The sequence below is a fragment of the Trichoderma reesei genome, assembly GCF_000167675.1.
Source record: "Trichoderma reesei QM6a unplaced genomic scaffold TRIREscaffold_15, whole genome shotgun sequence".
NCBI classification, from domain to species: Eukaryota; Fungi; Ascomycota; class Sordariomycetes; order Hypocreales; family Hypocreaceae; genus Trichoderma; species Trichoderma reesei.
Genome location: NW_006711162.1, coordinates 559,761 through 587,756, shown reverse-complemented (window position 1 = coordinate 587,756; position 27,996 = coordinate 559,761). Strand labels below are relative to the sequence as shown.

General features: G+C 51.5%; 5 protein-coding genes across 5 annotated transcripts; 2 read left to right on the top strand and 3 right to left on the bottom strand.

Moving 5' to 3' along the window:
- Window positions 1-274: 274 nt before the first annotated feature.
- TRIREDRAFT_65040 (uncharacterized protein) lies at window positions 275-2,249 on the bottom strand (the record flags this gene model as incomplete). Its single annotated transcript, XM_006966956.1, has 6 exons — window positions 275-767; window positions 829-1,206; window positions 1,281-1,417; window positions 1,474-1,509; window positions 1,568-1,810; window positions 1,899-2,249. 6 exons carry the CDS (start codon window positions 2,247-2,249, stop codon window positions 275-277), a joined length of 1,638 nt encoding a protein of 545 aa, XP_006967018.1.
- A 907-nt stretch (window positions 2,250-3,156) lies between these two features.
- Window positions 3,157-4,559, top strand: TRIREDRAFT_109349 (uncharacterized protein; the record flags this gene model as incomplete). Its single annotated transcript, XM_006967049.1, has 9 exons — window positions 3,157-3,191; window positions 3,254-3,475; window positions 3,571-3,776; window positions 3,832-3,904; window positions 3,966-3,981; window positions 4,040-4,103; window positions 4,160-4,216; window positions 4,278-4,414; window positions 4,485-4,559. 9 exons carry the CDS (start codon window positions 3,157-3,159, stop codon window positions 4,557-4,559), a joined length of 885 nt encoding a protein of 294 aa, XP_006967111.1.
- Window positions 4,560-5,063: 504 nt separating this feature from the next.
- On the bottom strand, window positions 5,064-7,231 carry TRIREDRAFT_65095 (uncharacterized protein; the record flags this gene model as incomplete). The annotated part of the gene is made up of 6 exons (XM_006966955.1): window positions 5,064-5,399; window positions 5,450-5,643; window positions 6,273-6,452; window positions 6,535-6,814; window positions 6,886-7,133; window positions 7,198-7,231. The coding sequence occupies 6 exons, from the start codon at window positions 7,229-7,231 to the stop codon at window positions 5,064-5,066; spliced, it is 1,272 nt and encodes a 423-aa protein (XP_006967017.1).
- Window positions 7,232-8,826: 1,595 nt separating this feature from the next.
- TRIREDRAFT_65116 (polyketide synthase) lies at window positions 8,827-16,434 on the top strand (the record flags this gene model as incomplete). Its single annotated transcript, XM_006967048.1, has 6 exons — window positions 8,827-9,004; window positions 9,069-9,540; window positions 9,607-9,915; window positions 9,972-10,182; window positions 10,244-10,367; window positions 10,424-16,434. 6 exons carry the CDS (start codon window positions 8,827-8,829, stop codon window positions 16,432-16,434), a joined length of 7,305 nt encoding a protein of 2,434 aa, XP_006967110.1.
- A 10,034-nt stretch (window positions 16,435-26,468) lies between these two features.
- On the bottom strand, window positions 26,469-26,967 carry TRIREDRAFT_109346 (uncharacterized protein; the record flags this gene model as incomplete). The annotated part of the gene is made up of 4 exons (XM_006966954.1): window positions 26,469-26,572; window positions 26,651-26,667; window positions 26,735-26,841; window positions 26,950-26,967. The coding sequence occupies 4 exons, from the start codon at window positions 26,965-26,967 to the stop codon at window positions 26,469-26,471; spliced, it is 246 nt and encodes an 81-aa protein (XP_006967016.1).
- Window positions 26,968-27,996: the final 1,029 nt, after the last annotated feature.

Sequence of the window (27,996 nt, the reverse complement as noted above, 5' to 3'; positions counted from 1 at the left end):
AATAAAAGGACGGGATGAGTTTCCAAGTTGATGGGCTTAGAGACTCTGACTCAGGTAGATGTTCTATATATGAGAGGGAATCTGTTCTTTTGTATAGAGTTTGGGTTGATAATCCCCATATTGGTATTAAAGCTGTTCAAAGTTCAGACAATGGTAATTAAATGTTGCTGAATCTCGGGTCTCCAAACGTCGGCTATGCTCAGAGACATCTGACATGTTATTTCGCTATACTACGAAAAGAGCTCCATTTTCATCTTGCCCTACAAGAACATGATCATGACAGGGAGTCTAGTATGTCTTCATTCTCATCGTCCAGAGGCTCATAGTCCTTCCACTTCAGACCTTCCGGGACAGTCTTCCACTGCATATTCTCATCAAGCAACCCTGCCACCTTGTCCCACTCCTCTCTAACTGCTGTGGCTCTGCTTTCGCTTCTGGGGACAATATCAGCTGCGAAAGGCATGGGCGATATAAACAGGCCGTCTTTGATGTTGTCCACGTCTGGGATGACCTCCCGCCCCGTTTGCCTATCCATCGGTCGCTTCAGGTCAAAGGCCCAAAGCGTACGAGCCATGGCCAAGAAGAGCGACCGGTCGGCAATGTGCATCCCCTGACACAGTCTCCTGCCGGCGCCGAATACGAAGTGATCGCGCTTGGCTGGATCAGGGTTGACTGCTGCTTGCGCAGAGTTTTGGTTATCGCCCGCCCAACGGGCAGGATTGTACCTTCGTGGATCGGGGTGTCGCTTTGGGTCATTATGAATGGCCCTTACGTACGTCAGCAAGAAAGAGGACTTCACAGGAAGCATGTTAGAGTATTCAGACTCACCAGACATTCAGTATGAGGCCAGCGTCTTTGGGGATGTGATAGCCCATATAAGAATCGTCTTGGGTAACAGCATGGGGGACTCCCAAAGCAGTAGCAGGCATCCAGCGCAAGCTTTCCTTCATACAGGCGCGGACATATGGCAAATCTGGAAAGTCGTTCAGATCAGGCATGCGATCTCCGCAAACACGGTCAATCTCCGCTTGGGCTTCTTTCGCGACCTCGGGGAAGACCAGCATCGCTTGGAAGAACCCAACCAGGATGATGGCCGTCGTTTCGGAGCCAGCTTGTAAGAGAGAGCCGCTCAGATAACAGCCGAGCTCATCGGAGAATCCATACTCCTTTTGTGCGCGAAGAAGATCAATGGCGCAACACGGCTGCCTATGTTGTTAGCATGCTGACTTTCTTCACTTCTAGGCGCAGGGAATCTTGCCTTTGCAGTACCGCTCTTCAACTGGGTCCGAGCATTGATGAAGTGCTTCATGAATAGCTTCAACTCTCTCTTGTGGTATTCTCTCCCCATTCGTCTGACAGGGAGGAGAAAGTCAGGGAGAAGCCTTGCGATTGGATATAGATCGAGGATGGCGGCAGACTGCAGCGACGACTTCGGTCAGGGCAAGCGACATTCAGACATCACAAGTAACTTACCTGACTTCCAGTCAGCCTTGACAGCTCTTCGAAATTCTACAAGCAATTGTTTAGTGGGTGTCTCCATTTGATCTGGCTGCAATTTTGAACAAACTTCAAACATCTCCAGCAAATTCTTGTCATCACTTTCTGGGGTTCTGTATCCAAAAGCCATTTGCGTGGTTAGAGAGGTTGTATATCGACGAATATGGTTCAAGAAGTCGCCTGGGCTTTCAAGTAAGCCCATCAACATGGCTCTCACTTCAAGGTCCTGGTACGGGACATAAGTTCGGGAGACTTTTACGCTGAGGAGGCCGTGTGCAAGCTTTCGGACCATTTTCCACACAGAATTGTTTCCCTAAAACTATGTTAGCCAATCAAGCAACCCACAAACAGTTATTTTACTTCACCCATCAAATTGAAGGGCATCAGAGAAGATACTGTACCATGAAAAGTGGCCGATAACCGCCACTCATAATCTCCTGCCCCATATAGAGCTCTGGCCGCCCTGAATAGATCGAGCTACGTCTGTCCAAGAGGTCTTTGACGGCCACATCTGACGACAAGACAATGGCTACTTTGGTTCCCAGCATAAGTGAGTACACGGGCCCATATTCCTGTGCCCATTTCTGAAACTGTAGGTGGGCATTCTTGGTGGGCATTTGGTGAAGGTTTCCGATCAAAGGCAGAGTCGGCGGCCCAGGGGGGTAGTTACTAGGCCTTCGACCGATTCTGCTGAGGCGCCACAGTAGAAATGTCACGGCACCCAAGCCCAGCACTGCCCAAGTCTTGGACATACTTTCTGTCGTTGAGCTCATCGCATTGGGTATGAAGCTTCTCATGGAGTAGTGCTATTCGATAAGGGTAATATGTTGAAGTTTAGCAAAGAGAAAGAAGAGGCAAGGTAGAAACTTAGCACACATAGCAACTCTCCAACCATGAGATATCCCGATGCTGCAACAGCACTCTCGCGGTTGTCCAGTATGCGAATATGAGGGTCATGTTCGACTTGGCCAGCATTGGCATCATTGTAATCCTTGGCTTGACCAGCTAAAGGAATGTGTAACTCTTCTATGTGGGTAAGCAGTACAGCTTCATGCTATGCTTGCCCAGATCCGTATCCGCTTTGCATGAGCCCACGGTGAAAATACTCCGGTTTACTGTATGACAGATGCCAGCATGTGGTGTTACGCTGGGCGTAATATTCTCCCTTTACTTTCGTCAATGGCAGAAGATGACATGCTTCAGTGACAAAATCCTGCCAAAATCAGACAGTCCTTCGTTGCATAAGGTAAGCTCACTGTAGACTCGGAGCTCGCCATAAATTCGCCGGCCCGTGAGCAAATCTACTCTAGGCATCTCCAACGTTGTACAAGGTCCTGAAGGGCCAGGCCACGGATGCACTTCCTCCTGTCAGAGCCACCCCAGCCGTAGAGGAAGAAGGGTTTAGAATCATGATTGCTCAATGGCCAAGGAGAGTAAGAATATGCAGATTGGAGCCGTGCAATGATGCGATATATGGAAGTGCGCAATGGGAGATAGCTGGTCCAGGGCTTTTGGTGTAATAGTAGGGCAACTTCTGTCATCTCAGCGCATAGCAACTCTCTAGTTCACTCGCGATATTCGCTCGTTCCATCAGCGCCAGTCTCCAATTCTCATGAAGTTTCTCAAGCCCTTCTGAGCGTTCAGTGCCCAGTCCAAGCCATGAGTCGCGACAAAAAGTTCGCGCTCGTTACAGGGTAAACACTCGATAACCACGCCCGCTGGAGTATATGAGTATGTCACTGAAAGTTGTCAACAGATGCGGAAAAGGTGGCATTGGCGAAGCTCTTGTTCAAGAATACACTCGCCGTGGCATCTTTGCTATCGCGACTGTGCTTCCCAACGAGAACAGCGATCATCTAACGGCCACGGGAATCACCTGGTTTCCTCTCGACGTGACTAATGAGGAGTCCGTCATTAGCCTCAAGGAAAAACTATCTTCACTTACTGATGGCTATTTGGATATTCTGGTGAATAACGCGTAAGTACGCTTCACATATTCTGTTCACTTCACTTCATTTCTGACAGACAATAGTGGCATATGTATGAAGACCCATGATCTGTGGATTACAACAGCGTTATGTTGACTCTATATCGGGATCTCTTAGGCTACACGATGACTGCCATTGACACGGATGTTGAGGCGGTCAGACGAATGTTTGAAGTCAACGTCTTTGGCCCAATGCGGATGGTTCGTCACTTTCACGGTATGCTCATTGAGGCCGCTGGGACTATTGTAAATATTGGGTCCATCGGCGGTGTTGTACCATATATGTATGGAGGTAAGACCGTCTTCCCCGACCGTTTCTGGGCCATATACATGCTCACGATTTGAAGCGTCATATAACGCCTCCAAAGCTGCCCTTCACCATTATTCCAACACTCTACGACTTGAAATGTCACCATTCAAGTAAGGCTTCTTGACGGGAAGAATGCGTCAGGATCGGGTTGCTAATCTCTACTTTTCGTAGTGTCAAAGTGCTGACCGTAAGCTCGTTATGGTCGAATGTATGAGTCTTGAACAAAACGCTGACTGGAGCGATAGGTCATCTCCGGGGAAGTTGGCACAAACATTCTCAAGAATGATGTTCACCGAGAATTACCTGAAGGTACGTCATCATCCTAGTATCAAGAGATGCCTATACAAGATACGAACTGTGATTAGGGTCATACTACGAGCCTCTGGCAGACGACTTCCGAAATCACGTTCAAAGAACACCCAGTGAGTTGTCATAATCTAGCTTCAGCTATAGTTGACTGGATAAGCTAAAAGTTTTACGTAGAGACTACAAGTAGATTTGAGTACGCCTCAAAGGTCGTATCTCAGAGCTTGAGGCCGTCTCCGGCCCCGTGGTTTTGGACTGGCAGTGCTACTGGCATTATCCGCTTCTTAGACATGTTCGCATGGCGCACCATCTGGGTAAGACTGCTTCGAGATTTTTGGAGTCTGTTAAAGCACATGGTGATTGACTAACATCTATTCATCGCAGGACTTTCTCTTCTATCGTGAGTTCAATTTGAACAAAGTGAGGGAAGCTCATCTTACAAAGAAGAAGAACGCATGAATAACATGCATGGGAAGTTTTTCACCATGATATATAGAGTCGATAGGTCGAATAGAGACCATCTGAGAACATTGTGGCCATTCTATGTAAAGATGTCCCCAACTCGTGTGGTTTGCATGATGAAGTTTCTAAGAATGAAAAAAAAAAAAAAAAAAAAAAAAAAAAAAAAAAAAAAAAAAAAAAAAAAAGGCTTTTCGGCCACGAAGAGGGTCAAATCGAGAATGATATGTAATAGCTTCGCACTTCACTACCTAGGAAAAGGCGTTTGCGACTAAGTTGAGTAGTACCTTCAAGTATGACATCTTCTAGAGTATAGTAATGACGCGTTTTGTAGTTGCTCAAGTGGACTTCTACAAAGACAACAGGACAATACGATAAATGATTTCCTTACATCTATGAGTACGTGCTGGAACACATGTAGCGTAGTAATATGCCTTCTGCCACTTTGATAAAAATCTTATATCTGAGCGATACAGAGTCTCAAATCTATACGAGTCCACATATCTATCGACCCTCATAGTATGGCTGAAGCTCATTCAGTTCCTCCTTGAGCTCTTGGCCATTAACGACGATAGGCTTGCAGTCGAGCAGAACCCACATCATGCGACCCGGCAGAGTGCCCCCACCGGTGATGTTGTGCCATTGATGAGCACTCGCGCGCTGGACGCTGACATCGCCCTGACGCATGATCCGGGACTCACCAGAGTCGAGGATCAGCTTGAACTCGCCCTCAATAACAATGCCATAGTCGAGTGAGACAGCGCGGTGCATGGGGGAAATTACGTCGGGTGCAAAGTCAATCATGCGGCAAACAGAACCGTTGTGGATGTGCAGGGGAGGCTGCAGGTAGTTAGCACTCGCAGGTCAGACGGTAATATGGGGGGTCTCACTTCATTCTCTTTGGCATATTTGAGATCAACATCACCATTCATCTCAACGGGAGTCTCCTTGGTTGAGTAGATGATGTTGGCAAGCGCCTGCTCGTTGCCAATGACACGGTGATGGTCACCGCAATCGGTCTGGATGAAGACGCCTTTGCCCTCGGCGTTATGGCCGGTGATGTGTCGAACAGTGCGGCGGAGGCCTGGGGCGGGAAAGGTGCTCACATAGCCGGCACTTGTGAGCAGAAGCTCAGATTCTTGCTGGTCTTGTTGCTGGTCGGCCATTGCTGCGTCGGGGAATGTTGCCTGTCAGAGTCTTGGCTTGGGAGACAATAGAATAAGTTGTAATGGCAGGTATTACTCTGGTCGTTAAGGGACAGTATATTGTAGTTGTTAAATAGCCTTGGTGTCCTGAATCAGCAGTCGTACAAAGGCTTCATCATTATCGTCAATTGGGCAGTGAATCGATGCCTCTACCTGGATGTAGAGGAAGCGCAGTACTGTCCTCACTCCCGTATCACCGCCTTGCTGACATTCGACCTGCTCGGCGTGCAGCAAAAAGGGACCGGCCCGTAATCGATGCGAGCCTACATGAACAATCCCATTGTTTAGAGCACCATCAAGTTCTATTCTGGTATTCCAGTTTGATCGACACGCATGAAGCTAGAAGACGAGGCTGGGGCTGAGATGCCCCCAGGATTATCAACCAACCGGATCTGCTGCCCACCGTCCATTGCATAATCTCCCATCCCCCTTCAAGCATGACAGGTTAGCATAGTCCCTCCGTCGACAATGAATCCGCATCCCGTCACATAGCTTGATCTGGGGCTACAGAGAAAGATCACCGCATCTGCCACCTCCTCCGCAGTGGCGATACGACCCAAAGGGACCATTCCCTTCACCCAGCCATCTATGTCCACACCCCCGTCTCGGGCATCCTGGATCATGGGAGTTTCCACCCACGTCGGGCAGACGCAATTGACTCTGATGCCCAGGCCCGCGTTGTCAAGAGCTGGAGAGGTCACAATCAGCGTCAATGCGGAACATTGCAAAAATGCCAAATACGGCAATTGCCGGTAAAGGGGCCATCATACCAGCGTTCTTGGTGACACCAAGCACGGCATGCTTGGCCGCCGTATATTGCACCAAGTTAGGAGCTGCAGCAAATGAATTCCCCGAGCCCAGCGTCACAATCGAACCGCGAGTCCCCCCTCGGCCCGGACTTTCAGGATCAACCGGCTTGAGTTCCTGAGACTGCATGACGATAGAGACGCTTCGTATGAGCAAGAATGTTCCCTCTACGTGAATACGGAGGAACCGGCTGAACTCGACAAAGTCTGCCTCCGATATGGGCCGGGCCAATTGAACTCCGATCTGCACATGAATCAGCTCTCACCACATCGAGGCGACGGAGTTTCTCTTCCTCAGAGAACACAGGGACTTACCCCTGCACAGTTGATGCAGTAGTCGATTCTCTTGAAGGTTTCGACCATGTAACCGGTTGCGTTTACCACCGATACTTCCTGCGAGACGTCAATCTGACACGCCTCGGCACGAAAGCCAGCGGCTGTTGCAACGGCTCTACATTCAGCAGCGACGCGGCTTGCGGCCTCAACGTTCAAGTCCGCAATGAGAATGCCAACTGCACCATCTTTGGCTAGGCCGAGAGCGCATGTTCTACCTATTCCGCTTCCTATTCACTTCTTAGCTAAGGGGGACCCTAGATAAGCATTGGGGGTAGAGGTTATGCTTACCACCCCCTACGATGAAAGCATTTCCGGTGATGTTCATGGCCTGATACGAGGATGTGCTCTGTCATGTGCCAACAAGCCTCAATAGCACAAATAAGCCAGCGCAATGTTGGACTGAAATGGCAAGAATAGCGAAGACGAAGGGCTGTGGACTGTCCAGGCATGAAATAGATCGAACAGTCTTATATATATATGTCCATCTGTATACAACTCTTCAAGAAACAGATGGCCACCCAATCAGCTATGCATGCGGGCGTTCAACGTAGAGTCATTAAAGCCAGATACACGTTTGATGTATAATGAAGCCTGGGTACATTGCATTGCATGCAGTCTCAAACGTGCTATCTGTGAAAGGGCTCCCCATCCCTAATACACATCGTTTCTTCCACCTCAAGGGGAATTCGCGTTGAACAGCTGTGAGTTGCTGTGTTGGCAAGCTCAATATGGCTGCTGGGTATCTCAATGCTGTCCTACGATAGAGTTCGAAAGTCGGCATGATTCAGCTCGCAAGTACACGCGGTGATGTTTTCGAGATCAAAGCTCCTCGTCAACATGATACGAAGAAGGATGCTTCAGAATATGTCCATCTTACAAACGCCGATACGAAGATCAATGCTTAAAGTTGGAATCTCCGCAGAAACCTTTCTGGCAGAAAAGCCATGTCAAAGCACCGAAATCCCTGCTGCATGATGGATTAAAATATGTGTAGCAGAGAGAGGCTTCATCCCCGTGCATCCCACGGTGAGGATTCGCATAACGGATCTCATGGGTCTCACGACATCTGCTCGTACACCTTGGATACGGCGAGGCTCCGGAACCCACAACAACGGTCCAATTGCCGAGACATATCGTTATGTGGTGATATCTCGGGAGTCAGCATATTGTGCGCATTTACCCCAACTCGAGTAACCCCAGAAGCCGGATCGTTACTACTGTTTGCAGCCTTGTTGGCCCTGCCAATGGATCTTCGGTATGCATGAATTCGGCTCGACGCAGGCACTCCAGACACTTTGCCCGATGACCCTGTCTGCTGCAAGGCTTATCTCACCTTGCAGCCACAGGGTCATGGCCAAGCAGAACAATCTTCAGTTTCCGGATATGGTAATGACAGAGTGAAAGATGCGTAGCAAACTTGGAGTCTAGACTCTATCATGTGCTGGTGGCTCGTCTTCGTATACGCTGGGGACGCCAGGTATTCCCAATCCGCCTCCCCTCTACACACATGCTTGACTGGTGCTTCATCTAAGAGGAAGGTTGGTCAGACTTCAGTGTGATTCCTGATTCTGGAATATGACAAGGCGTAATAGGATCTTGATATCTTCACTTAGCATCATCAAAATACGATGGCTTGCTTTAGTTAGAATCCCTTTGGCGTTGTGAGAACGAATAGGATGGGCGGGTTGCGTTGTTGCAATCAAGGCTCTAAAGCTCTGGATGAGAAAATGTGTGTAGTAGAGTGTAGTAGACGGAAGATAGTGTCAGATCTAGGAAACCTCACTTAGCATAGAGTATTAATATGGCATTATCTCTTTTGATCATTGGGCTTTGAGGCAAGATATTCATCACAACGCTTTTACTCTTCGTCTTGTAAAGACACATCTTCAAATATCAAACCTTGATCATCACTTGTCCACCATGTTCACTCTTGAACCCGCTCTAGAAGCTCTTTCCGACTCGGACTCGGCGCTTCGTGGTGCAAAGGATGCCGTTGTCCTCACTGAGACGGCCTACCTGAGCGATGAGGCACAGGAGACCTCTGGACCTTCGAGTGATTTTGCAGTTGAAGACAATACAGTATGCATTGTTGGCATGGGTCAGTATTGTGCAGATTGTGTTTAGATGTATGAGCTTTGCTGACATCACTTGCCCCTCTACAGCTTGCCATCTCCCTGGTGGAATCACCTCGCCATCAGGGCTTTGGGACTATGTCTACAACAAGAAGTCCGCTCAATGCACTGTACCGCTGGATCGGTACAATATTGAAGGCTTCTACCACAAGGACGGCAGCAGGGCTGGTGTGATGAACGTAGACGGCGGATACTTCATCCAAGAAGATGTCCGCAACTTTGATGCCTCGTTCTTTGGTATCAACAACCTCGAGGCTTCATATATGGATCCTCAACAGCGGAAGCTGCTTGAGGTTGTGTATGAGTGCTTTGAGAATGCTGGTCTGTCGATGGAAGACGTGTCCGGCTCGAACACGGCGGTGTTTGTGGGCAACTTTACGGTGGATTATTCGGTCATGCAATCTCGTGATACAGATTATGTGCACCGCTTGGCCGCTACGGGTGGCGGTACGTCAATCATGTCGAACCGCATCAGCCACGTCTTCAATCTCCATGGCCCGAGGTGAGACCCTGCTCTCTTGCTTGCACATATCTCTCTCAAAGACCGCACTCAATCTGATTCTGCTAGTTTCACTCTGGATACTGCCTGCTCATCAACCATCTACGCTCTTCACCAGGCCGTCAATGCCATTAAGAATGGAGACTGCGACTCTGCCGTTGTTGCGGGAGCCAATTTGATTACGTCTCCTGAACAGCACTTTGGAACAGCAAAAGGCGGCTTCCTTTCTCCCACTTCCGCCTGTCACACGTTCGACATATCGGCAAATGGCTATGCTCGTGCAGAAGCCCTCAATGCGATTTACGTTACAAGGCTCTCATCTGCGATCAAGAGTGAACGCAAGATTCATGCCGTCATTCGTGGAACGGCCATCAATGCGTAAGCTCTCTTACTACTCCTTCTATCGGTGGGGGGCCGGTACTGACATGGCGTAGCAACGGCAAGACTCCAGGAATTACTCTACCGGATGCCAAGATGCAGGCAGCAGTTATCAGGAAGGCCTACCAGAACGCAGGGCTTTCGTTTGCTGACACCGATTATGTTGAGTGTCACGGAACTGGGACTCCGGTTGGCGATCCAATCGAAGTGGATGGAATCGCGGCCTGTTTTGCAGGCCGCGAGGGCGAGCCTCTGAGAATTGGATCGGTGCGTCTGCGATTGACTCCCCCTCCTCCTCGTTGCGTCTACTGACTGGCCAATCTTCAAGGTCAAAACGAACATGGGCCACAGTGAAGCAGCCAGCGGATTGACATCTATCATCAAAGTTGCTCTTGCTTTTGAGCACGGCGTGATTCCACCCACTTATGGTGTGAAGAACTTGAACCCCAAGTGTAAGCCACGCTTTGCCCTGATCACTCAACGAATCGTACTTGCTGACAATATCAAGTGAGACTCAAAGAGCGCAACATGAAGGTGCTGACCGAGGTTGAGGCATGGCCCAGGGCACTTCGTCGGGCCGGCGTCAACTCCTTCGGCTATGGAGGTGCCAACGGCCACGTTATCCTCGAATCCATTGACAGCTACTTTGTCGGTTCACTGGTCTCATCTCCTACCTTGAGGAGCCTGCCCCCTCCCCATGAATCAGACAAGGACCAGGTGTTCGTACTGCCGTTTTCCGCCTCATCAAGCAAGTCGCTAGAAGCTCGCCGCAGACAGGCCATCGAGATGTTGGAAAAGACCGAGGCCAACGGTTTGAAGCCACTCGCTATTGCAATAAGCAAACGGCAGACCAAGATGCGCCTTCGGGACTACATTCTTGCTTCCGCAAAGCCCGGCTCTCAACCGACCCCGTTAGAGATGGCTGACGTTGGCGACAAGGCCAGCCCCAGCGCACAGCCTCTCCCATTTGGCTTTGTCTTTACTGGTCAAGGTGCTCAGTATGCCAACATGGCCAAGGAACTCGTTGAGCACGACGCCGGGTTTTTGGCAAGTATGCGGGATCTCGACGAAGTCCTGCAGAGCCTGCCTGCGGAGTACAAGCCTTCCTGGACATTAGAGCAGACGATCCTTGATAAACCATCAGAGAGCAAGATCAACGACGTGACTCGCAGCCAGCCGGTTTGCACCGCCGTCCAGATTGCTCTTGTCAATACGCTCCGCAGTTGGGGCGTCACTCCAACAAGTGTTATTGGCCATTCCTCTGGCGAGATTGCTGCTGCGTACAGCGCCGGACATCTAACTGCGTCCGAGGCCATCCTGGCGGCGTATTTCCGAGGCTTTTCTGTTGGACAGCTGCAGTCTCGTGGCTGCATGATGGCCGCAGGAATCACACCAGAGAGCGCCAATGCATTGATTGAGAAGCTTGGCCTAAAGGAAGTACGAGTTGCTTGCGTGAATGCTCCGGAGAGCGTTACGCTCAGCGGTGCTGTCAAGGATGTCGATGCTCTTCAGTCAGAGCTTCGGACAGAGGGCAAGTTTGCTCGCAAGCTTGAGACTGGAGGCCGCGCTTATCACTCTCATATGATGGCTGAGATTGGCGACATGTATGAAGCGCTGGTTTCTCCCTATCTCACCACCAAGTCTGTTGCGGAATCAGATGTCACCATGTTTTCTACTGTTGGTCACTCATCTGGCGGCGTGAAAGTCATTGAGCCGAGGACCAACATGGCATCCTATTTCCGAAAGAACCTTGAGCAACCGGTACAGTTCAGCGCGGGACTGGCCACCATGATCACCAGTCAGAAGCATCACCTGATCGAAATTGGCCCTCATTCGGCTCTCAAAGGCCCTATCCAGCAGATTCGCAGCAGTACCAAGCTCGACAAGGAAGCTGTTCCTTACTCTCCCACTCTGGTCAGAAAGGAGAATGCCTACGTGTGCCTAAAGAAGCTTGCGGGAACGCTCTTCTCGTATGGCCACAACTTGGACTGGCACGCTGTGAACGGCGTCGTGCGGTATCGTGCGCTCCCTACTCCGCCCCTGGCCTCTTATCCCTGGGACTACTCCAAGCCCTTGCCATGGCACGAGCCCCGAGCCAGTGTTGAGCATCGTCTTCGAAAACATATCCGCCATGAGCTGCTTGGGACGCGGGCGACGGCTGGCAACGGCATTGAATGGTGTTGGCGCAACATCCCCCGCATGTCCGAGATGTCGTGGTTGCGCGATCACAAGCTCGGCGAGACGCAGGTTGTTCTTCCAGGGGCAGCTTACATGGCAATGGCAATTGAAGCCCTCTCCCAGGTCCAGGATATCAAGGGCGAGCTGATTGCTGGAGAAGAATTCTCTTTTGACTTTGAGAACGTAAATATCAGCGCAGCATTTGTTGTGCCTGATGAGAGCGACTCCAGTGCTGATAGTACTGAGCTTCACACGGTCATGTCTCGACGCAAGATCTCAACCGCAAACACTTCTGCTGACTGGCACGAGTTTTCGATATCTTCTTGGGTATCCGGGGTTGCAACGCTGCACTGCATGGGCAGCATTCGAGTTGTCAACCCAACACTGATGCCTGAAGACGGAGCTGTCCTTATCAAAGACAACGGGCATGAGGTCTGGGGCATGAGTCGCTGGTATACAAAAGCAAGGGAAGAAGGCCTCAACTTTGGACCCTCGTTCCAGTCACTGACCAGCCTTCATACTGACGGTAACCGCGTATCAACGGATTCTATTGCCACGACGCTCCTTGATCCGCCGTCTGCAGCTTCCCCTGGCATGTTTTACGCCATGCATCCCATTACAATTGACGCTTGCTTCCAGGCTGCCATCATGGGAGGTACCGCCGGGAACATCAACACCCTACGGGCCTATGTTCCCGTCTTCATCTCCAGCTGTTCGATCCAGATCCCCAAGGGCGGTTCTGCCAGCCTCGGCACTGAGGAGGTCAGAATCCACTCACGCATGGAAAAGACGGGGATTTCTACTCGAGCAGTTGCATTCACACTTCGACTTCCTGATGGCACGCCGGCCATTGATATGCCCCATCTGCGCATGAATGCATATACAGGCAAGGCTCCTGTTGAGCCTGAGTCGAGCATCTACCTCCAGCGTCAGCCCTGTCTTCGTGTCCAATGGAAGCCCGATGTGTTACGTCTTCAGCCAGGATCAGAAAACGCTATCCAAGCATACATCGCCTCTTTTGCAGCTGAGCAATCGGAGGATTTGAACGACAATGGCGCCCTTGTTGTCTTTGCTGCTTTGCTCGACCTCTACGGTCACAAGGTTCCTCGCATGAGCGTGCTGGAGCTGGGTCAAGAACGTCATTGGACTCCCAAGGATTGTCAGTCGATTCTGGGTAAAGATACCGCCTTCCCACGATTCCAACTATGGAACGATGGAAAGTTTGGCGATGACGGCAGAATTACCGTCGAGGACACCAGATACCCTGGCCCTTATGATGTCGTTCTGATTCCTCATCTTTCAGTCTCCAGGATGCTCTGGGCCAGAGCGGCGGCCAACATCCTGTCTTTGGTTTCTGACGATGGCATTATCATCACCCGCAAGACGAAAGGCGCCGTTTCAGCTTTGCATGCTGCGGGCTTTGTCTCTGTGCAACTCTCCAACGAGACTCTCATTGCCGTGCGTGGCCCCAAGCAAACAGAGCAGCAAACCAAGGAGGTGGTCATTGTCAAGCCCAACCGATCTTCTTCATCAATAGATCTTCTGGCAACGGCCGTGGAGGCTCACCTGAGAGAAACAGGCGTTGTGAAACTGAGTACCGAAACCCTCGACAGCATTGACTCGGTCAACCTCAACGAGCACGTCACCTGCGTGTCTTTTCTAGAGATGGAGCATGAATTCCTCGCCACAATGAGCAGCGAGGACATGGACCGCTTCCGCAAGATTACGGATAACGTTGGCTGTCTCTTGTGGCTGACGGGAGCCAATATGCTCTCTGCTCCCAATCCGGACCTCACATTGTCCAGTGGCCTCTCTCGCGCCCTGATGCTCGAACAGCCAGCGCTGCGATATACTATTCTGGACGTTGGTGCGGATTTGCCCAAGCTCAACCACACAGAGTCCATCTGCAAAAGCGTTACAGCGGTTTTGACATGTCGGTATGATACGGACGACAAAGAATTCATCCAGAAGGACGGAGTCCTCTACATCAGCCGCTTCGCCCCCGATGTCGAACTCAACGCTCTCTTCCGCCAGCGCATGAGTCCAGACGCAATGAAGCTCGTCCCCCTTGGACAAGTTGGTCCGGCAAAGCTATCCATCGGCCAAGTTGGCATGACGGATACCATTCACTTCCAGCAAGTCTCTGAGCGGAGAACCACACCTCCGGCAGGGTTCGTTGACGTTGAGCTCCGTGCCGTGGGCCTCAACGCAAAGGACATATACGCCCTCAACGGCCGTGCGGAAACTCGCTCCGCCACGACGGCGCTCGACTTCGGAGGCGTCATCTCCGCAGTTGGGCCGGATGTCGAGCATCTCAAAGTGGGAGACAGAGTCGCTGGCTTTGTTCCCAACCACTTCAGCACGACGGAGCGCGTTCCTGTGCAGGCTGTACACAAGATGCTGCCGGAGGAGGAGTTTACCGTCTTGCCGACTCTCCTGACGGTGTACTGCACTGCTCTTGTCGCCCTCAAAGACCGAGCGCATCTTCGAGCTGGCGAATCCATCCTGATTCACTCTGGAGCCGGTGCCTTTGGTCTTGCCGCCATCACCATGGCCAAGCATATGGGTGCCACCGTCTTTGCAACGGTCGGCTCACAAGCAAAGCGCGACTATATCATCAACGAGATGGGCGTGCCGTCTGAAAACATCTTTCACTCGCGCAACGCCTCTTTCATGGACGACATACTGGCGGCCACCGGTGGTCGAGGCGTCAACGTCATTGTCAACTCCCTCGTCGGCGACCTCATGCACGCTTCTTGGTCTTGCATTGCGCCCTTTGGACGCTTTGTCGAGATTGGCAAGCGAGAACTCATCGACGCAGGCAAGCTTGACATGCGTGTCTTTTTGAAAAATGCGACATTTACGGCTTTTGACTTATCCGAGTTCTTCTACGCAGAAGAGAGCTATTACCAGGACGTGGTGTACGGCTACACTGCCCAAGTAATCGACATGTATCGCGCCGGCATCATCAAGCCTTCGCCTATTGCAACGTTTGACGTTGCCGATATTGGCCAAGCTTACAGATACTTTGGCAACAAGGACCGTGTGGGCAAAGTTGTCATTTCGCTGGAGAATCCCAACAGCCTGGTCCAAGTCGTTCCCTCATCATATCAGTCCGTCTTCGATCCTCAAAAGACGTATCTACTCGTGGGCTGCCTTGGTGGCCTCGGCCGCAGCCTCAGTCGATGGATGATGTCTCGCGGCGCACGCAAGTTCTGCTTCCTCGGACGTTCGGGATGCGATAAGCCCAGTGCCGCTGAGTTGGTGAAGCGTCTCCGTGATGCCGGCGCCAACGTGACTGTCGTCCGTGGCGATGTCTCCAACGAGGATCATGTTCGTGAGGCTGTTGCGGCTTGTGCAAAGGATGGTCCCATTGGCGGCGTTGTTCAAGCCGCCATGGGTCTCAGCGAAGCGCTCTTCTCTGTCATGACGAACAAGGCATGGCATACAGGTATCCAGCCCAAGTGGAAGGGCTCTTGGAATCTGCACAACGCTCTAGAGGGCCATGATTCGCAGCTTGACTTCTTCCTCCTGACGTCGTCCATCTCCGGCAGTTGCGGCACGGCCACGGAGAGCAATTACTGCTCGGCCAACGGCTTCCTCGACTCCTTTGCCAGGTGGCGACGCTCTCAAGGAAAGCCTGCTGTCTCTGTTGGCCTCGGTATGATATCAGAGGTTGGCTACCTCCACGAGAATCCGGACATTGAGGCCATGCTGCTTCGAAAGGGAATCCAGCCGCTCAACGAGGACGAGTTCCTGCAAGTGCTTGACTATGGCATCTCCGGCCCCGGCAGTGACGGCGAGTTTATCCGCGGCGCCCCCATGACGAGCGAGTCTGCTCACATCTTGACTGGTCTGGAGTCGTATGGCGTCCGCAAGCTCATGGCCCAGGGCTTCGAAGTCAACAACGGCGTCATGGATGAGTCTCGCACATCCATCCTTGCCGCCTCTCTGCTCTCAGAGAAGGATGCGAAAGAGGACGAGAAGGGTGCTGATGTGGGCCAGCTCCTCGCTGCCTCCGAATGGGTCAAAGATGTGCCTAAAAGCGCGCTGTCTATCCTCATGCCCGAGGCCAGTGCACCCACTATGCTGGAGGCTATCCTGCGCCTCACCAAGAAGCGCTTCAGCAACTTGATTTTGATGCAGCTAGATGCGGTCGACGACAGCGCCCCTCTGCCTTCGTTCGGCGTCGACAGTATGCTTGCCGCAGAGTTCAGGACCTGGTTCTTCAATACGTTCAAGGTTGATGTACCGTTTCTTGACATTGTCAGTCCGCAAAAGTCTTTGCGTACGCTGGCGGAGTTTGTGGAGGAGAAGCTTATTGCCAGCTGGTCTGGTTGAAGTTTGTTTTCCCATGAATGTTTGCATCGGGTGAATTACACAGTTGGAGATGGGAACGGGGATAGGGCACAATGACTTTGGTGGTGTTGGACTTGAGAGGTGGGTTCAACTCATCTCATCCTTGAATGATTTGTTCGGGAGCATCCTTTTCGTGCAGAGTATCGGTATAGAATTGTAAACATTTTGAACATCATGTATCTTGGCTCTCGTCTCAGTGGCTTGTTCCGTCAGCTATCTCAAGAGCCTTGATCTCAAGGACCCGGGATACAGTTTGATGAAGCCTGGCGAAGATGCACACAGCAAGTAATCGTGAATCCTATCAACATGCTCATACAGCACAGCGCAGTGTATCTGATGCTGCCCTTACCGTGCCTAGCTACACAGAACAGTGTTCAGGATATAGTTAAAGGCCAGCACTCGGACAATGAAGGGCAAATCCTTCCAAGTAGGTTACTCTTCTCCGACGATGAGCCCATCGGGGCGAGCATCTCCGAGAGGCAGCATAAAATTTCAAACTCAGCTCTTATTGTATTAGATATAGCAACACAGATGAGTTGGCATGCATCAACTCCAAGAACTATTACCCAGCGCATCATCGTCGAAAAGACTCTGCGCGTCTCAACTTCGCCCGCCTTATCGTCTGATTAGACGCAACTGCGGCCCGTTCATCATCATTGGCGGCCAACATATGGTGACATGGTGACATTCTTCCCCATTCCTTCATCCCAAGGGCATTCGGTCTATCATATTACAGCTCAGTAGGCTAACTCCTCCTCGATACGAGGGTGACTCAACACCTTCACCCCATGACCTGCTCGCGTCGCGAGAAATCGCGATGGCCCAGCCAGGGGCTCTAGGGACTTGTCTAGAGCCGCCCCACGAATCTCGGCGCATGCGAGGGCTACTTTTCACTCTCCTGCAGTACTCATTACTATTACTAGCTACCTTACGCTAACACTGCACCATGTGAAGCACCCCTAGCCAAGCCTCGCACATGGGCCGCGTGTTAAAAGGAAGTTGGCGCGATGAACGGCAAAAAGGCGCGCGCTGACAGGCTGTTTTGGACACGGAGACAGCTCCGACAAGCCAGGAAGAATGCAAGAGGCTGTTTGAACACGGAGACAGCTCCGATGAGATAGGGCAGAATGCCGAGGGGGCCTGTAGGGCTGCGATGCAGTCAGCTCGAAAATCTACGGGGCGGAAAATGAGCAATCTGAGCGAGAGATTGTGTTTGTCAGATCCGTGGAGATTTGAGGCTCTTCGTTTATCGCAGGGTGATTGTACATCTTTGCTGCATGATCACGATACGGGCAATGGCCCTGCTCACAACATGTTGATGGACAGCGGGGGGCGGTGTAGCAAAGAACTGGCGTGGACCTGGTCAAAGTTGACAATATCTCGACAGAGTTATCGTCTGCAAGCTTCTGTTGTGTTCATTTCGCTCATCGTACACTAGGCGCACAAAGTCCACACTCGCCAGGCATCTGGTTCATCAAAGTCGGCCAAGCCCGTTAACCTTGATGCCTGTCGTGCAGCTCATATCGATCCATAGGTACTAAGCTTCTCACGACCTAATAATGAATACCATCCTAGCTGGCAGCATTGGCGACCGTTTGCCAATACTATTCGCGTCTTCCGCCCCTAGCGAGTCATAGTGTTTCCACGCCGTCCACTAACACCTGTCATATCAGGCCGCTGACGATTTGCTTGTGTTTTCTATAGATGAAGGGATGGACTATGTCGGAGGCTCTCTGCTTCAACAGTGGCATGCAGCAGCCCCATCGTGTTTCTTGTTCATGCCTGGAAGCTGAATCGTCATGATAATGCGGACTGTCCCATGTCCAAGACCGTGCGTCGTATTTCATCCCTTAATAGGCCCATCGGACCGCGCTCAAGAAACCCAAGCGGAAACGGCGTCTAATATCCTCTTACGGGCCGGCCGGGTCCGCCGCGTACCGGATAACGTATCATTGACGGAAAGATGGAGAATAACTCGGTCCGTGTACCAAGCATCTTTCATGAGAAAGTCGGTGTCAGGACATTGTGATGGTCTTGGTAGCATTCTGTGTACCTACCTGAAGTTGGGGTTGAGCTGAACGGACCGCCATTGGCTTCATCGTTTTCTACGCTCTTCGGCTACGATCCAGCGCCCGCAGAGCACATAGCCCCAGCTAAACCCATGGGTTACGAATACTATGCGAATAAACACACGCCGGCGTCATCCTAATGCACCTGTGTACATACATCCTCGTCCAGCTGTAGCAGATGCTACCTCCAGCTCGCTCGCTTGGCTTGTCAGCAAATCTCAAACACCAAAAGCCACTTACTACGACGCAGTAGTGACATGTCTTTGCCGTGGAGTCTCAACGCAGGCAGCGTGCGTGTCCCTCCGTCAGAAACAAAGCGACACTCGCTTCAAACCGTCTGCCTATCTGTAGAGCTTCCAACCTTGCTAGCGGTAAGATAGGACTTCCACCAGTACTACTAGTAGCACCTTCACAAGACACGACCGCTGCACCCTTGATGAAGCCTTTTCCTCTTCTTCACAAGCGTGACAGGGCAAGACGCACCTTTCTGCCAAGCGCTCCATGTCCAACCAAGAAAATCACCTGATTTTCGAGTATGCTAATCATCGGCCAATAGTCCGGGATCCGTTCGTGCATCAGATCTACCAAGTTCTCGGGCCCAGCGTCGGCTTTAGAGCAAGATGCTGGCGATTGCCCGACTGAACAGGATGCTGGCGTCAAGTCTGCTTGGGATAACTCTCGCCGCTTCGTATTGCTTATAACCATAACCGATACATAGCTTTCATAGCAACAAGGTCATATTATCCCATCGCCCATATCCGTGCACTTACTTGCCCTGTCCCTGTCTTGCCGCTATAGGTTCATATCACGGCTATGCGAATATTGCGGACATTAAGCCGCAGCTCGTTTGGCCCCCCCTGCTTCTGCGTGTATTGGTGCATATCGAAGGCCTGCTTTGCACCTGTTTTTAGCCCGTTGGTTCCTCTTCTTGCGAAACTTGCTGCCTGTCCCGCTTGCAGGGTCGTCATGGCTGTTTCAACCGATCGGGTTCAGTCATCAAGTCTGCCGATGGCTCTCCCTCATGAATCGTCATTGTGAGTTGTGACTGAGATGGTGCAGACGCCCATCGAAACAGGAGGGACCCACGCGTGCATTCACATTGTCACAATGGATGATGATGGGGCATCATGCTCCCCATCTGGTATACCTACTCCTGAGTGCAAAGCCAACCGATGATACGGAGCATACTGACGTAGACATAGAAAAGCATGAGTAGCATCTAATTGCCATTCATGTCTCGATAATTCGTACACATACCAATTGTAGGCCCGTGGCTTGATTGATACGCGCCTACAATATCGACGCTGGAGCAGTCATTGGAGTTGGCCGATCATAGAGCAGATTAGGTGCATCACCGTTTCGATTCCAACCCCTGGAATTGTGGATACATGCATTTGCATGTTGATGACACAGATTGACAGAGTAACGATGTCTGCGCTCCGGCCTCCATTCTTTCTAGCACTACGAAGTGTCGTAAACCAGGCAGTGCTGGATCGAGATGCTACCCAGACAGCAGAGGCAACGTAAACGGTGATTGCCAAAGGCCAGGGCCCCATACAATATGTGCCAATACAACAGCACGTATCATTGAGGAATGCCTGTCCTCCATTCCCATTGGCAGAAAAGCCAAGTTATGCTTGATTACATCGGCGGAGCACCGTATGGAGTAGCATCGAGCATGCGTGGAGCACTCATACTGCAATTGCCGGCTCACGGATAATACGGTCCAGAGAGTGGAACGAGAAACGGAGCCTACAACACGTTACGTACTCCCGGTAAGGCAAATCAGGGGCAGAAGAGTGGACGACAGGAAAGGCAAAAGCAGGTTTCAAGGTGGATGTATGCGTATGTAAGGTGAGTCGACCGGATTGAGCCTTGGCCGGATGGGCACACGGTGAGCCAGGGGTCCTCGCAGCGACCTGCATGAGCGTCTGCTCACGGGATTCCAAGGGTGGTGCCGGTGAGAAGGCTGCTTCTGTCTCGAGAAAGCAAGACGGCGCGTCTCTAACCTATTGTATGTGATTCGAATGCCGTCCGCGTAAAGTCATCCTCGCTTCCGCCATCCTTCGAGTCTGGATAGCGCAAGCGGCCTACTGTTCCGGACGATGAAGCCGTCGAGCTAGCAAGACGACGCTTCAGCTACCTTTGAGGCGCCAAATCGGCTCTAAGACTCGGTGCCAGGTCCCTGAGTCTCGAAAAGTAACGAAAAGGAAGCACTGCCGTTTTACACTCGCAAGCTCACCAATCGGAATGTCTTGCAAGGGGGGGTGAAGGGCAAAGCGGACGAAAGGCGGAGAGGTGGTCGGCTGTGGAGATGGATGTAACCCTTTTCCTCTTATTGCCCTTTTCGGCTTCTCCTCGAGCTGGGGTTCAAATGTCGAGACTCTTCTACCCAGAATAGTGACGAGTCAGATTTACGAAATGAGCGGCAAACGGCTTTGTGGCGCCATCTTTGATGTTAGCGTACCGTCAAGCCCGCGTCAAGCCCGTCGAGTGGCAGCACCTCTCGATGTTAGTGCCCTTGGTGCCTTCATGACCAAGCTGTCAGGAGTCCTGGTTGGAGATTGAAGGTAAAAGGCTGATCGATCGGCACGTCTGGAGACTGTTGTATCGGTGGGATTTGCATCGCCGTCGCCACCTCAGGAACGCTTCACACCTCGGTCACATGCTTGCAGCAGTATGCGGGTGAGCGGAGCCCATGGCATCAGGCGAGATTGCAGTCTGTCAGATTCGATGGGAAGAGGCACTGAGGGTGAAGGGCCGTGTGCTGAATAAAAAGGCAGGCCTGGTTGAGGAGGTAGCTGTACATGAGGGCATGAGTACTGTACGAAGTACATACTCGGTAGATGGCCGACAGAGGACGGTGTTTTTGCTTCAAAGAACCGAAGTGCTTTGCTCGGGAGTTGGCCGTGCGTGTTGTCACAGAGTCTAGACGGCTGCTGGATGCAGGCGATACAAGGATGATGTGCAGGTGCAGGTGCAGTCTCGTACAGTGCTACTACTCGCAGCATCCGGGCCAATGTAGAGATCAAATCAGGGCAGACGGCGGAGATATACACACCTGACACATGCAAGCCTGTAAGGCCAGACGGCGGCCCTGGCGGCAACGGATATACAGGTCAATCGTGCGGGTGGTGGAGTAGCAGCAGCAGGAGCATTGCAACGGTGTGTAGCTCATGAAGCCATCGTGGCTCGCATCGCCACGGAAAGTTGCCGGCACACCTCTACCGCCATACTTTCACATGTGGAGGACCCCCCCTTGCTCGTCTGAAGCCTAGCAATAGCAAAGTGATGAGTGCTTAATAAAGATTGAAGATGCATCCCCACATTTGATAGGGCTGGAATTCTGTCGTGGTTGTGAAGTCTAATGGATGATTCCGTCTGTGATGTGCAAGACTACGATCATAGTTGCTGCTTCAAACAACGTACTACAGCTGAAGAGCAGGATGCGAGGCATGGTGTTCAGCGACGCATCTACGCGTCATTTGTCATTTTCTTGGATCGAAATGGGAGTCGAATTTCCGGGTTCCCGGTACCCAATCGCCGAGTTGCGCGTCGAAAGCGAGACGGAGCAACAACAAGAAGCTATAGCTCCTTTCAACCAACGGCACCAAGAGAACAAATGTGGCATTAATTCGCAGGAAGCGTTCCGAAAACGATTGGGAAAGTGAGTCTTTCCAAATTGGCTGTGCACTGCTTTGTTGCTATGTTGGACGTTGTATGTTGTATGTGTTTACCGTTGGCTTACTTTTGTTCACCGGGACAGGGGCCTGATATTACACCTGCAGCTTACGCGGACGCAGAGGTACGGACAAATGGGTGCTTTGTCTTTTATCCGTCGGGATTACGATGATCTGGGCGTTATATCGAGGAAACTCACTTGCAAAAGGACATTTGAATACCACACTCTACGAGGAACAAGTTTTTGACAAAAGACGTTGCTTCAGGGTAAGAGAAGACGAGGATCGTGTCGCTGCGTAGACCTGAGTCTAGTTTTTCAGCAGAGCTTTGAAGCTGAGGACCAAGGGTTCAATGCCGACGCAGCCGAAAGCCGAACAATGCCTGGAATCTGAATACTACTCGTCAATGGCATGTGTGGTGAGGGAGGGTCCATATTCATTTCGCATAACCAGTGAGGAGTCTGATCTGCCACTTTTTGAGATCGGATGCACGCCCTGTTTGAAGGAGCTATTACTAGTCCAATGAACCTCGAACAAGATATCTCCATGCAATTCTGAGGCGTTTTCGTGAATTTTTAGGGTAGATATCGATGCATATATGCCGATGATCCGGAGGGCACAAGATTAGACCAAAGTGTTGTTGCGCTGTTTGGCGTAAACTTCGGTATACACGAGGTAATCATATGTGTATCCCTCATACCATTTGGTTCTCCGTAGGTGTACTATTACGAGTGTACTACTTCGTGCTGGGAGCGGCTCCCGAGCAAGTCTGAGCTGAGATGCTTCCCCTGGTTATGCGGTGAAGATGCATGCCGTGCGTTGGCCAAGTGGCACCCCGGCCCCTAGACAGACGAGGGCGTCATCAAATATGCATACCTTTTGCGTTAGTAGCTGGCTACCTTATCGAATAGCGGCCAGGCGGACTTGGCTCCGTTACGCTCAACGAGTATTGTAAGGTCCGAGAAACCAAGCACCGCAATTTCTCAGCAGGGTGAGGATACAACACAAGTACGAGGTAGCCCGAGCATTTCGCGATGCGACCATCTTCCACTCTTGTTGGGCCTTTCCGAGTTTCCATCTCCCCGGAAAATCACTTTCCCAGAGCTGATACTCGCAAACAACTGCTCACATGCACCTCCAACTGCAGGACTCGAGCAAGCGGACACTTATGCGGCCGCTGGAGCAGTCTTGATGCATGCTGGCAGCCGTTAGCAGTCTCATGCTAGTCACAGAAGAGCTAGCATGCCGTCTTTTGCTCTCCCTCTTTGTTCCCGTCGCGTTTCCATCCTCGCCAAGCTGCAAGGAGCTTTACCCCCCAACTCGGCCGACACAGTTCAAAGGCCGGGGCGTAGCTTTGTCTGTTCCAAGTCAAGCGCGTCTTTGCTCTCGATCATTAGCCGCACGGCACAAGGGGGGCAAGCAATTGATGCGATCAACTTGTCATTCTTGATGACGAGAGCGCTGTTCCTGTTAATCTTATTGAGTTGCTATAGTGGCTTGGGCATATACTGCGATAGACCCATGTTCGGCGTGACGATTGTCCGCTTCTTTGTGGCTGTTGAAGATTGGATGTGGTGGTAGTATCATGCGCTTCGCTCATAATGCAGGGAGAGGAGAGAAGGGAAGCTTTGGAAACCCCAGTTGCCATCACACGGCCGTAACTTTCACCAATGAAGCTGCGCCTCATGCTCACGAGGTTTCACAAATCGCGGTGATCAATCGGCGGCATGGATATCAGAGGCTGGCACGAAGCGGCTTTGCAATACTCTGGATTTCCGTGTCGTTGTGGCTCTGCCTCTTTCTCTCCCCTCCTCTCTCCGCAATTGTTTCGGCATATGAGCCGCTGGGTGTAACTTCGGGAAGAAGTGAGAATGCGTAGAAGAAGGCCAGATGATGAATATCGGCAATGGAAATCGAGGTGCGCTGATTGGGCGGCATACGCTGGCTGAAAGTGAGGGGGGCGTGTGCCACTGCATGAGTACAGTAACATAAGGCGGGGGAAGAAAATCCCAAAAGGAGCGTATATGATTGAAGCGCGGAGAAGAGACGAGCAAACGAGCGAGATATTATGACAGGTCAGACTCTGGGCGAGCATGGTTGTACACGCATTTGGGATGGGTAAATGTGACAGCGGCACAGAGAGTCGTATCAGGGGGAGCCCGATATCTGGGGTTGGACCTTTTTTTTTTTTTTCTTTTTTGTTATGTAGTTCATCCTTAAGGGCTGCAATGCAACGCAGCCTGAAGCACTTCACTGCCGTTACGGGACATTTGCCTCATCAGATCGACCGACCCTGTAGCTCAAGTGACAATAGCCACAATGACAACAGGAGGCGTGACACACGGGGAGTGGAATCAGAAGCATAAAAGAACCTGATCTGATGAGCCCGCAAATGTGCCAGCGCAACAGCGAACGCTGCCTGTTGTGCCACCGTACAACACCAAGTCATAGCCGTTGCTTGACCAGACTAACACCGGGTTTGTCCACAGCATTCATCATCTGCAATATAAATCGGGATCCGTGCACCGTTCACCAACAACGCGCGAGTTTCACAAAGAACGAGGAGGAGAATGCTCTTCCGTCATGCACATTCCCGTCTATCCCCGCGTCAGCCGAAAGATAACGTAGTGGCTGACGGTCCTTGGAAAACCTCTAATATCCTGTTTTTTTGGTCGGAAATGGCTCGATTTAGCAGCCCACAAAACAACCAGAACGTTGTTTCATCGTATGTTAGGCAGGCATATCTTTACGCAAATCAGTCTACCCAACTACAGGGCAACGCAGATGTCAGACAAGCAAAGCAAGAGCATGGCGTCACCGTCGTACAGCTAGAGAGCATCGGACTAGTAGCCAGTATGTTGGAGTCTGTAGCCGAGTCTAACGGGCCCTGAAGAGCTGGACTGAGATGAGGTGGGTCGAACATGTACGTTGAAACCGTGGTTGGTAAAACAAGAATGGACTGTGAAACCGCTCCGATGGCCAAGAGATGAGGCACTTGAATCAAAGGGAGAGGCGTGTGTATCCACGGTAGCAGTAATTCGATTGTTCGTGTCCTCAGACCCAAAGACCAAAGACGACGGCCATGACTAGCTACTGATGAAGAGACTAAAAACACAATCCAGTTACTATATCCCGTCCTGCTCAACGGCGGACTCGCTCAAAATGCCTATCCAACAAAAAACAAAACAAAGTGCCTCCAAAAGTTAAAGTACTCCGAAATATGCCAAGCGCAGCCATACAATCCCGACTCCTCGGGAGAGGCGATCCCCACATACAGTGGACAAAGCTATCCAAACAGGACAGAACCCAACAAAAAGGAAAAGACGCCCATTACACATGTTTGCCCAGCAAAGGGCGCGAGTTGTCCTTCTATCCTACATTTTCCAAAAGTCCCTTTTTCTATTTCCCATCCCAGTGTAAAGGACCTGTTCCCCTTCCGAAACAGATCCCATTTTGGCAGCCGTATTCAGAGGCGTGGACGAGCCACAGACCGCCTTGTGATGCCATGGTTCGGTATGATGAATATCCCGTCCATGGTGTGTGATCCGGCAAGGTCCAGCCGTATCTGGTTCCTTGTGTTGCCTTACAGGCCATGGAGCTGTGTGATACCGTGGCGTTTGAAGACGGACCATCTTCCGGTGCCTCTGTGCCTCTGCACTGCCAACGGTGTGCAGGCGTGCTTTGTTCCCAATTATCCCATGCCCAAGTGAAATGATAACTCCACCTCTTTGCGTTGTAAAGAGGCTGATGCTGCTCAGTCTGATTGCAACTGATGTATCCGAATAACTTAACGCCCGTTGATCGATCCCGTGAGTACAATAAATGACAAGGGAAACAGAGAGAGTCCCAGCGGAGAACGCGTACTGAACAATAGTCGGCCAGGAACAGATGGGCTGAAAACCAGGCTGGCACCTGAGGGAGAGCATCAGCCATTCCCCGTCCCCTGCCGTCTCATGTCCATGGTGGTCCTTTTTTTGTTGCTTTTCTTTTGCGGTGTGTGTGTGCGTCCGCGTTGTGCGTGTCTGAATTATGTGTTTGTGCCCAAGCGTTGATCCGATGGATAGAGGCAGAAGAAATGCGCCTCCTCTTCGGCAGTATCCCGTGAACTATGATGCCGTTGCTGCCCAGGCACTTGTAGCGGCACAATCCAAGCACTATCTTTCTTCTTGTCCATGATTCCCGTATATCGTGTGAGGTCTTTGCGCTGAAGGTAACGATTGTGCTCAACTGGTCTCACCATCTTGAGCTTTGGCTTGAGATTGTTCATCTATCGAGCGGGAACCGATGCTTGGGGAGCAGTTTGATCTGCCGGCCTGCGGATGAGCTTTGCCCAAGGGTGATTGCTGGGTTGTTGGCGTTCGCGGCAAGCAGCTGTATGGCCATGTTAGTGTCCATTCCAATGCAATGATAGAAGCATCAAGTTTGGGTGGTAGTCACGAAGAAGCATACCGCAGATATCGTCACCCCTGTGGTCAAACATATGTTAGCACAAAGACCATGCCTTGACGCACAGGATATCACATCGGGACTCACCAGTACTGCTTGCTCACAATGATGGGAGTGCATCGTCGCTCAGTCGCAATATACTTGGGGCACCAAGACTCTACCAAGTGGTAGTGGTGCTGGCATTTCAGCTCCTTCTGTAAGTGCGGACATTTTTGTTAGCATTCATCATATCCCCGGCCCTGCATTACCATCCTAGCATCGGAGGGGAATATTGAAGAAGAGAAGATGGTGGGCAGGCGTACGTAGATGTAGTTGCACATGGCTGCTATATTGTCTGCTGGGGTGGCGTGAAGAGAGTAGGATCCTGCGTCGTATCGTGGAAGAGAAGAGGCTGCTTGGCTGTCACAATGGTGGAAGATGTCAAGAGATTGGACAGACAGATAGGCAGATAGCAGATAGGTAAAGGCAATGCCGGAATGAATTTATGATGGAGAAATGATTCTAAGTTAGTTCGCTGTCATGAATGAAGCCCAATGCAGCAGCTTGCAGACAGGCGGGGGGAAAGGCCAACGTTTATATGGCTAGCCGTCAAACAAGGACGCTTTTACCTGCCCACGTCTCCGGGACTCCCATGACGGGCATCGATGCCGAGCTGTCTCATTAACAAGACTGGTGGCCCGCCCTCCAAGTGTCGTTTCCACCTCGAGAACTAGAGAGAAAGAAGAGGCGTGAAGGTACCGGAGCGGCCATGGCATAGGTAGCGGCGACGGCCACACACCCCCCCTGCGCTCGTCTGCGAAGTTGCTGCTGGGTAGGTAGTACGAGGGACTCCGTAGTGGTACCTTGTCCGACACGCCGCACATAGCAGCTTGCACTAGTATCACCCCCAGTCACCCTTCAACCGTTTGCCCACAACGTCTTGCCATTTACATGGCCCTTGCCCTGACGTCTGGGGGGCAGAAGGGGGGTGTGTGGACAAGAAATCTCCAACGGCCGAGAAAGAGGGACAAAGGGCCAGGAGGGGTGTTGTGCGAGCGAGAGCTTCAGCGAGTGGGGGTGTGTGGATGTTTCGCAGGGGCTTTCAGAAATGGAATGGCAGTGAGTCCAGTCCCGTCGTCTTGTTGCCCTGGTCGGGACTGAGCCTCCCTCTGTTGTTGCTGTCAGAGCCACGGTGCTCTGCCTCGATAGGCGCATACGTGCTGTAATGGCTTGGACATGAACGTACGGGGGACGATGCTACTTTTACGACATCCAAGCTGCTCGTCTGGTCTGGTCTGGGCTGTCGAGCGGGAATTAAAGGCCCCATGTCCCAGTCGAGACGGCTCGAACCCTTCATTGGAAGCCATGCT